This window comes from Megascapheus bottae, chromosome 14 (assembly GCF_031878675.1).
Source record: "Megascapheus bottae isolate mThoBot1 chromosome 14, mThoBot2.hap1, whole genome shotgun sequence".
Lineage (NCBI taxonomy): Eukaryota > Metazoa > Chordata > Mammalia > Rodentia > Geomyidae > Megascapheus > Megascapheus bottae.
In genome coordinates, this window is record NC_143522.1 from 48,371,102 (window position 1) to 48,386,045 (window position 14,944).

The following is a 14,944-nucleotide window of genomic DNA, read 5'->3' on the forward strand; positions in this document are numbered from 1 at the left end:
TGTAGCATTTAGGAGACTGAGGACTGAAGATTATAGTTCAAAGCCAGCTGGGCAAGAAAGTTCATGACACTTATCTCCAACCATCTCCAATAAAAAGCCAAAAGTAGAACTGTAGCTCAAGTGGTAGAGCACTAGCCCTGTGTAAAAACATTCAGGGACAGCATCCAGGCCCTGAGTTTAAGCCTCAGGACTGGCACCAACCTATCCCTTCCCCCTACAAAAAAAATCCAATGTCTGATGAGATATATAGCTTAACAAAAAAATGAAAGAGCACACTGCTGAGGAAGAGGAAAGGCTCTTCAGTTAGCTTTGGAGAAGAATATCCATCACAAGTAATCCTATGTAGTTTCAAAACCCAAATATTAACCACCACAATTTCAAAACTATTTAAGTAATAACAAGCCGAGTGTGGTGGTTTACACCTGTAATCCTTAGAGTCTGTGAGACTCTTATCTCCAATTAATCACCAGAAGATGGGAAGTAGAGCAGGGGCTCAAGGGGTAGGGTGGCAGTCTTGAGCTGAAGAGCTCAGGGACAACACCCAGAGGCACAGAGTTCAAGTCCCACTGCTGACAAAAAATAATAATAATAAAAAATAATACCCAAAACCCAAAAGGAAATGACTAACACAGTTGATATTGCCACTGGGGTTTTCTATGCCACAGAAGAGCTAAGAAGCATATATTAACAGTAAGTACTTTTCCAATTTAAGGTACCCTGGAGGAAAATGTGACAAGAAATTTTACCCAACTTAATCATTTCTGTTGAGAAATAAAGTTAGAAAGACTATCTGGCCGGAAGCATAGCCTACTGGGAGAGTGCTCGCCTACTAGGCACGAAGCCCTGCGTTCGATTCCTTGGTACCACAAAAAGGGCTAGAAGCATGGCTCATTGGTTACGTACTAACCTAGCAAGAAGTGCAGACCATAAAAGGTCTTGAGGGGCTGGGAGTTTGGCCTAGTGGTAGAGTGCTTGCCTAGCATGCATGAAGCCGTTGGTACCACTTATACAGAAAAAGCTGGAAGTGACGCTGTGGCTCAAGTGGCAAAATGCTAGCCTTGAGCAAAAAGAGCCTGAGAAAAAGCCCCAGGACTGGAGCAAAAAACAACAACAAAAAAAAGACTAACTTCCACTAATAATTCACTATTATCACATATACTGTGTGTGTGTGTGTGTGTCTATGTATGTATGGGTATATGTGAGTGCTTATACAATAAAATACAACCTCTACAAGGGGAAGAATTTTAGTATAGTTTGATCACTGGTACCAGCAAAATACATGCCCTCAAATACTACCTTTTGTTTTGTTTTTGTGGGGTTTTTGTTGTTTTTTGAGCTCTTCAGCTCAAGGCTACCACCCTATTCCTTGAGCCACAGTGCTACTTCTGGTTTTCTGGTGGTTAACTGGAGATGAGTCTCATGATTTTAGTACCTGAGCTGGCTCTGAATCAATCCTCAGATCTCAGCCCCCAGAGAGTAGCTAGGATTACAGGTGTGAGCCATGGTGCCTGGCTCCTCAAATATTTCTTGAACGAATTCTGTCCATTGCCTCACTTCATTTTCCCTACAGATACTCTAAAAAAAATTGATGAAATTAGCTGGACACTGGTGACTCATGCCTGCAATTTTAGCTAGTCCTGGCTACAGGAGGCTGAGATCTGAGGATTGATTCAGAGCCAGCTCAGGTACTGTTTAAAGGCGACCCAGGTAGGAAAGTTCATGAGATTTTCTTTTTCTTTTTCTTTTTTTTTTTGGCCAGTCCTGGGCTTGAGCTCAGGGCCTGAGCACTGTCCTTGGACTTTCTCAAGGCCAAAGCTCTACCACTTAAGCCACAGCACCACTCCTGGCTTTTTTCTATGTATGTATGTATGTATGTATGTATGTATGTATGTATGTATGTATGTATGTAGTGCTGAGGACTTGAACCTGGGTCTTCGTGCATGCGAGGCAAGCACTCTACCACTAGGCCGAACTCCCAGCCCTCATGAGATTTTTTTTTTAAATGTTGGTCCTAGAGCTTGAAGTCAGGGCCTGGGTGCTGTTCCTGAGCTTTTGTGGTCAAGTCAAATGTTCTACCACTTAAGCCACTACTTCTGGTCTTTCGGAGATAAATGGAGATAAAGAGTCTCAGGAACAAACATACGAAGTATCAGCTCTTCTGAGACACAGCAAAGGCGGTACGAGGAGAATTTCTAGCTTTGCTTATATCCACAAACTGGAGAATTTAATGATTTACATAAGGCTCCTTGAAAAAGAGGAACAAGCCAAACCCCAAACTAGCAGACAGAAATTAATAATCAAAAATAAATGAGGCTGGGCACCAATGACTCATGCTAATAATCCTAAGTACTCAGGAGACTGAGATATCAGTTCAAAATCACCCAAGTGAGAAATATTGTACATCACTTTTACAATAAAATTTAAATTAAAAAAGTATCCGAATTTTCCTGCCCTGGGCTGGCTTCAAACAGTGATCCTAGATCCGAGCCTTCTGAGTAGGAAGGACTGTCTGCTCCTAAGACAATTAATCTCCAATTAATAAACCACCAAGCAAAAAAAAAGCTGTAAGTGAGCCGTGGCTTAAATTGTAGAGCGCTAGCTATGAGCTAAAAAGCACCAGGATAGTACCCAGGTCCTGATAAAAACTGATTTTCATTAAAGAGAATTCCTTTGTTAATTTGCTAGAGGAACAATACCAAAAACTGGAAGCACTGCCAATTAAGAAATGAAAAAGAAAAAGACGCCAGGCAAGGTGGCTCACACCTGTAATCTAGATACTCATGAGAGGCTGAGATCTGAGGATCTTGGTTCAAAGCCAAGTTGTTCAGGAAAGTTCAGCAAACTCTTATATTCAATTAAACTACCAGAAAAACCAAGAATTAGGAAAAAGAATTCTACTCCTAGATCTTACAATAAACATGTGAAAGTGACTTCTTGTTTCTCTTAAGAGGTTGGACTATATGATTTCTAAGATGGTCTCAAAATGATTTAATTCCATTAAAGGAGTGTGGCCTAGTGGTAGAGCATTTTCCTAGTATGCACAAAGCTTTGTGTATGATTCCTCAGTATCACATACACAGAAAAAGCCAGAAGTGGTGGTGTAGCTTAAGTGGTAGAGTGCTAGCCTTGAGAAAGCTCAAGGACAGTACTTAGGTTCTAAGTTCAAGCCCCAGGAATGGCAAGACAGCAAGAGAGAGAGAGAGAGAGAGAGAGAGAGAGAGAGAGAGAGAGAGAGAGAGAGAGAGAGAGAGAGAGAGAGAGAGGAAGGGAGAGAAAGAGAAAGGAAGAAAGAGAGAGAGAGAGAGAGAGAGAGAGAGAGAAAGAAAGAAAGAGAGAGAGAGAGAGAGAGAGAGAGAGAAAGGCAACAACAACAAAAGTGTTGATATCAAATATATAATTTTTTTTCAAAATTTCCAGGTCAGATAGTACTCATAGGTCAGGTATGGTGTATACACTTATAATCCCAGATATTCAGAAGGTGGAGATTGGGATGATCACAATACGAAGCAGGGCCAGACCAAAAAAAAAAAGACACCATCACAACAAATAAGCCAGGTGTGTGGCTCATGATTAAGCCATACTATAGAAAGTCTACTGGCACAAAGATTTCCAGGAAAGCCAATCCTGAGCACAAAAATCAAAATCCCATCTGAAAAAAATAAAGTATCTTCCCTCCTCAAGATTTCTGAGAAAAAAATAAACAAAATTACAAAGATAAAAGTGCTAGTGTTTCATGAGGAATGCTAAATGAAAGTCAGAGTAAGCTGAATGCTAGTGGTTTATGCCTGTAATCCTAGCTGCTCAGGAGGCTGAGATGTGAGTATAGTGATTTAAAGTCAGCATAGGCAAGAAAATCCATGAGACATCTCCAATTAACCACCAAAAATCAGACATGGAACTGTGGCTCAATAGAGTACTATAGCACAAGAGGTCAGGGACACTGCCTAGCCTCTCAGTTCAAGCCCCAGAACTGGCACGCACGCACGCCCACACGCACCTGCACACACACGCGCGCACGTGCACACACATACACATGCATGCACGCACGCACGCACACACACACAAAAGCCAGAGGGGGGAAAAATAAGCATATGCCTAGCAAAGAAACAAAGGGGGCAATGAAATTTTAGATTACCAAACATTCTATTTTTTGATACAAGTTAAGATTATTTTTGTTCTGTTATTTTTCTGAATTCTCTAGAGAAAGGTGAATTATGAAATAATGGTAAGACAGCTAATATCTCAATAAAAAAATCACTACCTTCTGTTTGCTAGCTTTAGATTTATCAACAATATTCAATCAACATGAAATAAAGATTATTAACCATCTAACTACCCCATGCTAGTGATCACAATAGTTTCCATACCTCTTCATTGATGATGGTGGCATTGCTCAGTGAGCGTAACGCTGATGTTATTTTTCTTCCAAGGTCTGCTAGAACCATCTTGAAGGCTTTATAGTATACTTACAAGGAACTCTACAAAGGAAAAAATATTGAATGAAAACATTTGGAAACACATTCATTTCCCAAGACTGAACATCTTTAAAGAATATATAAGTGCAAATGAAATTACTATGGTGTTAAACACTACAATCTCAGCTTCCATAGCCTCAACCCATAGCTTTAAGATATGCATGTATAAAACTGAAACTGCTAACTGGTTTGATGCTTTAGTTTGAAAATATAATTAAGAGAATATAAACAACTGAATAATATATCACAAGCACTTTTTTTTTTTGGCAATATTAAGAGTTTGACCTAGCGGTAGAGTGTTGCCTAGCATGCCAAAGACCCACATTCAACTCCTCAATACCACATACATAGAAAAAAGCCAGACGTGGTGCTGTGGCTTAAGTTCTAGTCTTGAGAAAGTCCAAGAACAGTGCTCAGGACCTGAGCTCAAGCCCAGGACTGGGGTGGGGGGTGGGGGCAGAAAAAAATAAAGAGTTGGATGCCAGAGTGCTTCCTATGTATCACTCTACCACTTGTTATGTCTCATGTATCTATGTCCCTCATGTATATTTTTCAATGAGAAGAGAAAGGAGCTGAGATTGATAGTTTACACTTTTGTGAGGCAGAGGTATGAAATCCTTGAGGCCAGGCCAGGCCTCTAGGTCTCTAGGGATAGGAGACCTCTATTTCCATCAATAGGAGGGTCTGGCGACTCTGGCCTGTCATTCTGCATGGGAAGTATGAATAGGATGACTGCATTTGATGCCTGAACAAAACAAACTAAAGCAAAAAAACCTGTCTCAAGTGATAGAGGGTCTACCTAACAAGTAGGAGGCTCTGAGTTCAACACTTAAGTATTACCAAAGAAGAAAGAGGAGGAGGGAGAGGACAGACAAGGAGAGAGGAATGGAGAGGGGGGGGAGGGAGGGAGGATGGAAGAGGGAGGGAGGAGGGAGGCGGGGAGGGAGGGAGAGAGAGAAAAATTAAAAAAAAAAAGTGAGGGCCTGGAACATAGCCTTAGTGGTAGGTGCTCTCCTAGCATGCACAAAATCCTGGGTTCCATTTCTCAGCACCACATACACACACAAAAGCCAGAAGTGCTGTGGTCAAGTGGTAGAGTGCTAACTTGAGAAAGCTCAAGGATAGTGCCCAGACCCTGAGTTCAAGCCCCAGGACCAGCCAAAAACAAAACTAAAATTTGGCAAAATCCCCAGGAATACGAATATTCTACTTTATAGAATTATGATATTTTGATCCTTGCTCCTAAACAAAAGATAAGGTTTAATGAATAAATAATTTAGCTTTTCTAGTAAAAAAAAAAAAACCAGCTACTGATCCATTAGCTTTATGAGAGGCACTGTGCAGTATATATAATTTCATTTTATTCTTCCAACTCTTCAAGGGAAGAAGTTCTCTTCCCGTTTTAAAGCTGTTGCCTAACACCTCAAACTCTAAAACAAAATAACTTCAGATTTCTCTTCTAGCTCTAAAGCATGAAGGTGTTCTAAAAGAACAGATATACTATTACATGCTAAGTATCCAAGCACTCACAGGAAAGTAAGTATAACTTGCACTCTCTGCCCACAATATTTTTTTTATAACCCCAGAATGAAAAGCAAAATCCATGTGAGAGAAAATTCCTCATGCTTAATGACAAACAGAAGCACTTTTTTCCCCCCTGCCTTCTAACTCAACCATTGGTTCTTTTGGTCTCAAGACTGCTAGCCTTGGTACTAGAATGAATGACACCACTGGCTCCTGCTTGTCAACTCATCCTGACATCTCTGAACCTGTCAGACCCCAAAACTATCTGAGCCAATTCCTCCTCCTTCTCCTCCTCCTCCTCTTCTTCTTCTTTTTTTTTGGTTGGTTGTGGGGCTTGAACTCTGGGCCTGGGCGCTCTCCTTGAGGTCTTCAGCTCAAGGTTACCACCCTACTTCTGGGCCTAAATGTTGTCCCTGAGCTCTTCTGCTCAAGGTTATCATCCTGGAGCGTGGAGCCACAGTGTCACTTCCAGTTTTCTAGAGGTTAATTGGAGATAAAGAGTCTTCCTGACTTTAGTTCCCAGACTTTCATGCCAGGGCTGGCTTTGAACTGCAATCCTCAGATCTCAGCCTCCTGAGCAGCTAGGATTACAGGTGTGAGCCACGACACCTGGCCCTGAGCCAATTTCTTGTACTTAACTATAGTATCTGAACACACAGAGTATTGCTTCTGTTCTCTGTAGAACTCTGGTAAATTACTAGCAATAAAGGTTCATGGTCAATTGTCAATTATTTCTATAAAAACTGAAAGAAAAAAAATAGGAAAATTGGGTGGTAAATTACCTAAATTTGGGTAATACAAGTTGTTAATATGGATAGGATTTGCATAAATGAATTAGCAAATGAGAGGGAATTTGAAAAGCGTGAAATGGGATGAGCAGAACTAGAGTCTCAGAGAAGCATACTTATGCCTTTCTGAAGCACGGTATCCGTAGATTATTGAGCATTATTGGGAAGCAGAAAGGCAGTAAAAAAAATATTCTGGTTAGCCAGAGGACAACATAGTTAAAAATAAGAGTTAAAGGGGCCGGGAGTTTGGCCTAGTAGCAGAGTGCTTGCCCAGCACGCACAAAGACCCAGGTTCGATTCCTTGTACCACATACATAGAAAAAAGCCAGAAATGGTACTGAGGCTCAAATGGTAGAGCTCTAGCCTTGAGAAATCCCGAGGACAGTGCTCAGACCCCGAGTTTAAGCTCCAGGACTGGCAAAAAATAAATAAATAAAATTAAAAATAAGAGTTATAAAGAGGTATTGTGGACATAGTAGAGCAACAATTTGGAAAGTGCAGACCCTACTTCAAATCCCACCCCTGAGACACATATACACATTCACAAAGCAAAGTGCTCTAAAAACCATGTTTACAGAGTATCAACTGTCCAATATATGTACTATTGATTAAAAAAAAAACTTAAAAACAAGATGATTGGGAGGGGGTGAGGGGAAGGAAATGGGGACAAAAACATGAGAAAGGGTATCATTGTGTGAGAAGTAATGCACCTACTATCTGGCAAATGTAATTGTAACCCCTCTAATACATTCCCCCAACAATAAAAAATAAAATAAAATAAAAAGTTAACTTCAAACCAACTATTTCGGTAACCCTTTCCAGCTTGACTAAATTACACAAACATGATTCCATCTACAAAATACACAGGAGATTAAGAATAAGAAAAATTGGGGATAAGAATTCTCATTCATTCACCACCCGGAGAGAGGCAGGAAGGGAAAATATACTCTGGAATGTAACTGAGGCAAGAAGTATCCCAGTTACACTGCCAAAAGTCAAACCAAGAAATTTATAAGTTAAAGGCGGCTACTACCAATACATAAGATTGAGGGGGAAAAAAATTTTTTTGCTCACCAGACTTTTTTTTTTTTTTTACAATTACATGGTTGCTAAACTTGAAAGAGCAACTACTTCATTGAAAAGAATCAGGATTTATTTCTAATCCCATACTCATTAAAGGAAATTCTGAAGTAAATGTTTTTCATGGAAGAAATAAGGTTCCGATGTTTGAGTTCATCTCCCTTATCACCCTGTTACCAGGAGTGATGTAATCCCATCATCTATGACATCACAATTAACTTTTTTGAGATCATGTCATAAACAGATCATTCTGTGTTTGAAAAGCTATTCTAAACTCTTAAATCTAAATCTAGCCACATGCCAATAGTCAATGTCTGTAATCCCAGCTACTCAGGAGGCTCAGCTTCATAGGGCTGAGGTTCAAAACCAACCCAAATAGAGAAGTTCTCAGAACTCTACCTCATTTAACTAGCATTTAAAGCCGGCTGGCAGTGTGACTCAAATGGTAGGCTGTCAGCTGAAAAAGCAAACCAAGCAGGCACAATGCTGAGTCCAAACACTCGTACTAGCAAAATAATCTAACTCCCCAAATTAAGTGGCTCTTTTAAAGACTTTTTGGGTTTCCTACACCCTTTTCCTTATGTAAGTACTTATTGGCAGTACATTTTAAAGTATTTTTCCTTATAAAAACCTGTATTTCAGGAGAGGAATAAGGACACCTAATAATACCTTTTACCTATGCTGTTTTTGCTGCAATTTCCAAAAAAAAAAAAAAAGTTTCTGAAAATCCTGGTGTCTACATTTTATATCTGCTTAAAATCTCAATGATTTCCCATTGCATGAAGAGGTAACATCCTTAGGGACACCCTTATACATAATGACCCCACCTCACACATGAACTTAACCACATTGACTTTCTTGTTGCTGCTGGCCCTTTCCACACTGAATGTTCTATGCTGATAGCATAATGCCCTCAGTTTTGCACTGACACTGTCTCAGGTGCCATTTCTCAATGGGATCTTGTTTAATCACTTACTCATAATGTATTTATATTACTATGGTCTATAATTCTGTTATTGATATATAGGCTGCATGAAGGAGGAATTTTTGTCTCCTTTGCACTCTTCTCCTGGGAGTTCATTGCTTTACCTGCTCTCAGTCTTAAATAAAAGCTATTCAATACTGCAACTGCACATTTAATAGTAACTTAACATTATTTATAACATTTTAGAATTCCCCCATATATACATATACATATTACACGTGTATATGTGTGTATATATGATATATATATGTGTGTATACATATATGTATATATATATGTATGTATATACACACATACATATATACTGCCAGTCCTGGGGCTTCAGCTCAGTGTCTAGACACTGTCCTTGGGGTTTCTCAAGGCTAGAACTCTACCACTTGAGACACAGCACCATTTCCAGCTTGTTTTGTGTATGTGATATTGAGGAACTGAACCCAGAGCTCTTATGAACTTGCCTGCATGAGCTGATTTCAAATAGCAATCCTCGGATCTCAGTGTCTTGAGTACCTAGGATTAGTGTACTCAATCCACTCAGTCACAACTAATCCACCAATGTCCAGCTTAAACTACACACACACACACACACACACACACACTCATACTCACACTTGTTTGTTTTTGTTTTGCTTTTCCCCTTGGGCTTTCTCAAAGCTAGTGCTCTACCACTTGAGCCACAGCACCACTTCCAGGTTTTTTTCTGTGTATGTGGTACCGAGGAACTGAACCCAGGTCTTCATGCATGCTAGGCAAGTACTAGGCCAATCTCTTGACGCAAACAACATATTTTTAAAACTACTTTTTACTTTGTTCTAAAATATACATACTAAATATATACTAAATACATACTAAAATATACATACTAAAATGCAACTTGTTTTAATTTTGTTACAAACTGGAGTTGTTATAATTCAAGCACATTCATTCAAAATGCACACAACTAAAAAGATTTGTAATAATAAATTTAATAAGGCCAGGCATTGGTGGCTTATGCCTTTAATCCTATCTACTCAGAAAGCTGAGATCTGAGGATCACAGCTTAAAAGCCAGGTCAGGCAGGAAAGTTTGAGACTCTTATTCCCAATTAATTACCAAAAAAGCCAGAAGTAGAGCTGTGGGTCAAAGGTAGAGCACTAGCCTAGAGCACAAAACTTCAGGATAGTACTCAAGCCTTGAGTTCAAGTTCCAGATTGGGTACATATATGTACATGTGTGCAACACATACACACACACATACACACACACACACACACACACACACACACACACACATATACATGTGCACATACACAACTCATAATGTCTTCCCATAGCACTTTAGACACACAGTCGTAATCCTAGGGAATGAATGATGCCCTAAATAACAGAGCTGAATATTCCAGGTGGAAAACTGCAGTGACAAATCTTGCTGCTTTAATAAGCGGAAATCTTATTTTTGAAAACAAAGACATGATTTGTCTTCATGGAAGAGTAACTGCCAGGTTGTCTTTCTGGAAGAGCTCTTAAGCACCACTGCAATCAGTTTGTACAAGGACTGATCTTGGCCCAAGTCACAAATGCTTCTAACAGGAGCCTGATAGGAGTTGGATAGAAAGTGATGAAACAGGCTCAACTTTGGAGTACCCTAAGTAAGGCAAATACAAGGCCAAGAATCCTACTTACCTGCTTCAGTGTGAAGTACTGGAAAGAGCATGGGCTTTGGAGTCTGACAGACTTGGTTTCAAATCCCAGCTCTGTTACATACTGGCTGTGTTACTTTGGGCAATTACTTAATCTCTCTGAGCCTCACTTTCCTCACCTGCAAAACGGAGATAATACCATTATCAAGGAAGTTTTCCTGAAGGGTTGTGGTAAGGACTAAATGAGAGAGTAGATATAAAACTGCCTGAAAGTACCTAGTCTAAATAAACTATTAACTTCCTTTCTTGAGTGTTCTCCACTCTCTCTTTATGATTTCAGGGACATTTTCTGTATTACCTACAAATCCAAAAACCATCCCTTAACACTTTGTGCCAATCACAAATAAAGTTGTTAATCAATAGAAACTATAGTGACCACAAAGTTACCGTTCTCTACATAAATAATTATAAATAACCTCTTGCCTGATCTAGGATTATATATAATACCTAGAGATTTTAAATCCTATCACAACAAAATTTATACCCTAAAAAATGACAGGCTGGGAATATGGCTTAGTAGTAAAGTGCTTGCCTTGCATACATGAAGCTCTGGGTTTGATTCCTCAGTAGCACATAAACAGAAAAAGCAAGAAGTGACACTGTGACACACAAGTGACAAGTGGTAGAGTGTTAGCCTTAAGCAAAAAAGCTCAGGGACAGTTCTCAGGCCCTGAGTTCAAGCTTGAAAAAAAAAATTATTCTAAGAGATTGTTGTCAACGACTAGTTTTTTAAATCTATATCCAACTTAACAACTATACAAATATATTAATACTAGTGAACATTCCTAGGAAAATCACTTTTTACATAATTTTTATAAACTACTCAAAAGCTCATATTTGCTTTCCTGATTACAATAGAAATATTTTTTTGCAAAGCACATAAATTCATAGCCTAGGACCACAGAAAAGCAAACTTAGTGAATAATGGCCTAAAGGTATTTTACTTGATAAAATTATTCTTAGCCAGGTGCTCATGGCTCACGCCTATAATCCTAGCTACTTAGAAGGCTGAGATCTGACGATCATAGTTTGAAGCCAGCTCTGGCAAGTCTGTGACACTCTTCTTCTTTTTTTTTTTTCTTTTGCGAGTCCTGGGCTTGAGCTCTGGACCTGAGCACTGTCCTTGGACTTTCTCAAGGGTAGAGCTCTACCACTTGAGCGTCTGCACCACTTCTGGCTTTTTTCTATGTATGTGGTATTGAGGAATTGAACCCAGGTCTTCATGCATGTTAGGCAAGCAGTCTACCACTAGGCCAAACTCCCACTCTTATCTCTAATTAACCATCCAAAAACCCAGAAGTGGAGCTGTGGCTCAAAATGGTAGAGCACTACTCTTGAGCACAAAAGCTAAAAGGCAGGGTCAGAAGCTTGGCCTAGTGGTAGAGTGGTTGCCTAGCATGCAAGAAGAGCCAGGTTCAATTCCTCAGTACCACATACATAAAAAAGGCTGGAAGTTGGGCCGGGAGTTTGGCCTAGTGGTAGAGTGCTTACTTAGCATGCACAAAGGCCCGGGTTCAATTCCTTGGTACCACATACAAAGAAAAAGCCGGAATGGTGCTGAGGCTCAAGTGGTAGAGCTCTAGCCTTGAGAAAGTCCAAGGACAGTGCTCAGGCCCTGAGCTCAAGCCCAGGACTAGAAAAAAAAAAAAAAGGCTGGAAGTGGTGCTTTGGCTCAAGTGATAGAGCTCTAGCCTTGAGAAAGCCCAAGTATAGTGCTCAAGCCTGGAGTTCAATCATCAGGACTGGTTAAAAAAAAAAAAGCTAAGAGGCAGCATCCAAGCCCTGAGTCTCATGACTGATCAATAAATAAATTATATGCACATACATATATATATATATTTGAATGACTATTGTATAATATTAGGACTTCCAGATTTAGAAATGAGATTTTATTCTGAGTCTACTTAGTATTTCAGAGAAATGGTTCAACTTTGTATTTTGTGATTATAAGAGGATATATGTTTACTATAAAATTTAAAATTTTGGCAGTACTGGGGTTTGACCTCAGGGCCTTGAACATGCTAGGCAGGAACATTACCACTTGAGTGACTTTGCCAGACTTTTGTGTAGATAGGGTGTCACTTTACAAGTGGGTCTGCATAGTTCTCATCATCATATCTGTGCTTCCCTACGTAGCTGCAATAAAGTCACTGGTTGAAATGAAATCTCAAAAGTTTTTTGCCTAAGCTTGCCTTGAATCATGATTCTCCAAGCACCCAGGATTACAAGCTAGAGCCAGGACAAATGGCCTGAAACAATATTTAAGGTAAAAAGTATAATTACTCTAATCCTACTCCCCCCCATACCCTAATAACAACCAGTAATAATTTGACATATATTCCTAAAGGTTTTACATTCTAGGCATATAATTTAGCCAAGTTCACATGAATTAAGATTTGAGGAAAACTGAGGGGTATAGAAATATGAAATTCTTGTGTAAAATATGCTTGCTAGCCAGGCATGATGCCTCATGCCTGTAATCCTAGGAGGTATTCAGGAGGCTAAGATGTGAGGATCTCAGATCAAAGCCAGCCCGGGCATTAAAGAACGTGAGACTCTTTTTTTTCCCCCTGTGGGTCATTGGGCTTGGGCCTGGGCACTATCCCTGAGCACAAAAGCTCAAGGCTACCACCCTACCCTTGAGCCCAAGCCCCACTTCCCATTTTCTAGAGGTTAACTGGAGATAAGAGGCTTAGGTCCTTTAATGCTGGTGTTGGCTTTGAACCTCAGATCTCAGCCTGGTGAGTAGCTAGGATTACAGGTATCAGTCACCACACAGCAAAGAACAAGAGACAATTATCTCCAATTAAACACTAGAAAAAGGCAAGGGGGGCTGTGGCTAAAGAGATAGGGAGGTAGCCTGTGTTGAATAGCTCATGGACAATGCCCAGGCCCAAGGGTAGGGCAGTAGCCTTGAGCTGAAGAGCTCAAGGATGGGCCCAGAGTTCAAGCCCCATGACCAACAACAACAACAACAACAAAATATATGCTTGCTATGGCTGAGAATGTGGCTTAGTAGTTGAGTGCTTGCCTAACACACATGAGGCCCTGGCTTTGATTCCTCTCTACCACATAAATAAAATTGTAAAAATTTGCTTGCTAATAATAAAAATATGCTTAAATGCAAAAGGCAGAGTATAAAATATTAACAAGAACTGTATACCTTGTATAATTATTGTTAGACAAAAAATAAATATCAAAAAATATCATTACCTAGCCAGGTGCTGGTGGCTCATACCTGTAATCCTAGCTATTCAGGCTGAAATCTGAGGACTGTGGTTCAAAGCCAGCTTGTGCATGTAAGTCCGTGAGACTCTTATCTCCAATTAATCACCAGAAAACTGGAAGTATAGCTACAGCTCAAGTGCTAGAGCCAACAGCCTTGAGCTAAAGAGCTCAGGGACAGCACCTAGGCCCAGAGATCAAGCCCCATGATCGACAAAAATAAAAATAAGAAAAACAGTACCCATCAAGGAACTGAAATTCAAAACTATAATGAGATTTTACCTTATACATTCTAGGATAGATATAATAAAAGACAAATGAGTATTGGCAAGAAAGTAGAGAAATCAGATGTCTCCACTGTTGGTGGGACTATAAACTGATACAGTTTTTAAATAAAATATTTAATAATTTCTCAAAATGTTAAAAACAAGTTGGGAACTGGTGGCTCACAACTATAATCCTATCTACTCAGGAGGCTAAGATAGTGGATCTTGGTTAAAAGTAAGCATGCAAGAAAGTCAGGAGCCTCTTATTTCCAATTAATCACCAAAAAGCCAGAAGTAGAGCTATGACTCCAGTGGTAAAATGTTAGTCTTAAGCCAAAAAGGCGCAGGGACAAGCCTCAGGTCCAACACAAAAGAAAATAAGAGAAAAAGGATAAACAAATGAAGCAGTGGTATTGACTAGATAATATTCACCTATACAACTTGTGGGTGAAGACAGGAGGGAAAAATTGAGAAAGACAAAAGGGACGATATTTTCCAAAAAGTAAGGTATTCATTACCTCTGACTTATTTAACTATAACCCTCTGTACATCACCTTTATAACAATTAAAAAATAAAAATAAGCCAGGTGCGATGGCTTACACCTGTAATCCTACCTACTCAGGAGGCTGAGATCTGAGGATCGAAATTCAAAACCAGCCCAGGAACTAAAGACTCTGAGACTCTTATCTTAAATTAACTACTAGAAAAGTGGAAGTGGTGCTGTGGCTCAAGGGGTAGGGCAGTAGCCTTGAGCTGAAGAGCTCAGGAACAGCACTCAGGCCCAGAGTCCAAGCCCAGGACCGACAAAAAAATAAGAAAGAAAAGGAAAAAAAAAAGGAAAAGAAATAGAGTACAAAACACAGACCACAATTTGGATAAATTGAGGAAAGCTATAGAAACATAAAGTGGACTAATAGTTGCAAC

The 14,944-nt window shown here is 39.7% G+C and overlaps 1 protein-coding gene across 2 annotated transcripts in view; it reads right to left on the minus strand.

Annotated features, from left to right (window-relative positions):
• Window positions 1–14,944, minus strand: part of Srp54 (signal recognition particle 54) — a 46,048-nt gene that overhangs the window by 26,798 nt on the left and 4,306 nt on the right. The window contains exons 2-3 of one of the 2 annotated variants that reach the window (XM_090345179.1): window positions 10,512–10,647; window positions 4,368–4,478 (exon numbers count right to left, since the gene is read on the minus strand). In XM_090345179.1, the coding sequence (XP_090201305.1) occupies window positions 4,368–4,445 (78 nt within the window). In that variant the 5' untranslated portion in view covers window positions 4,446–4,478; window positions 10,512–10,647. The remainder of the gene's footprint in view (window positions 1–4,367; window positions 4,479–10,511; window positions 10,648–14,944) is intronic. The other variant, XM_090345178.1, reaches the window with a different exon arrangement.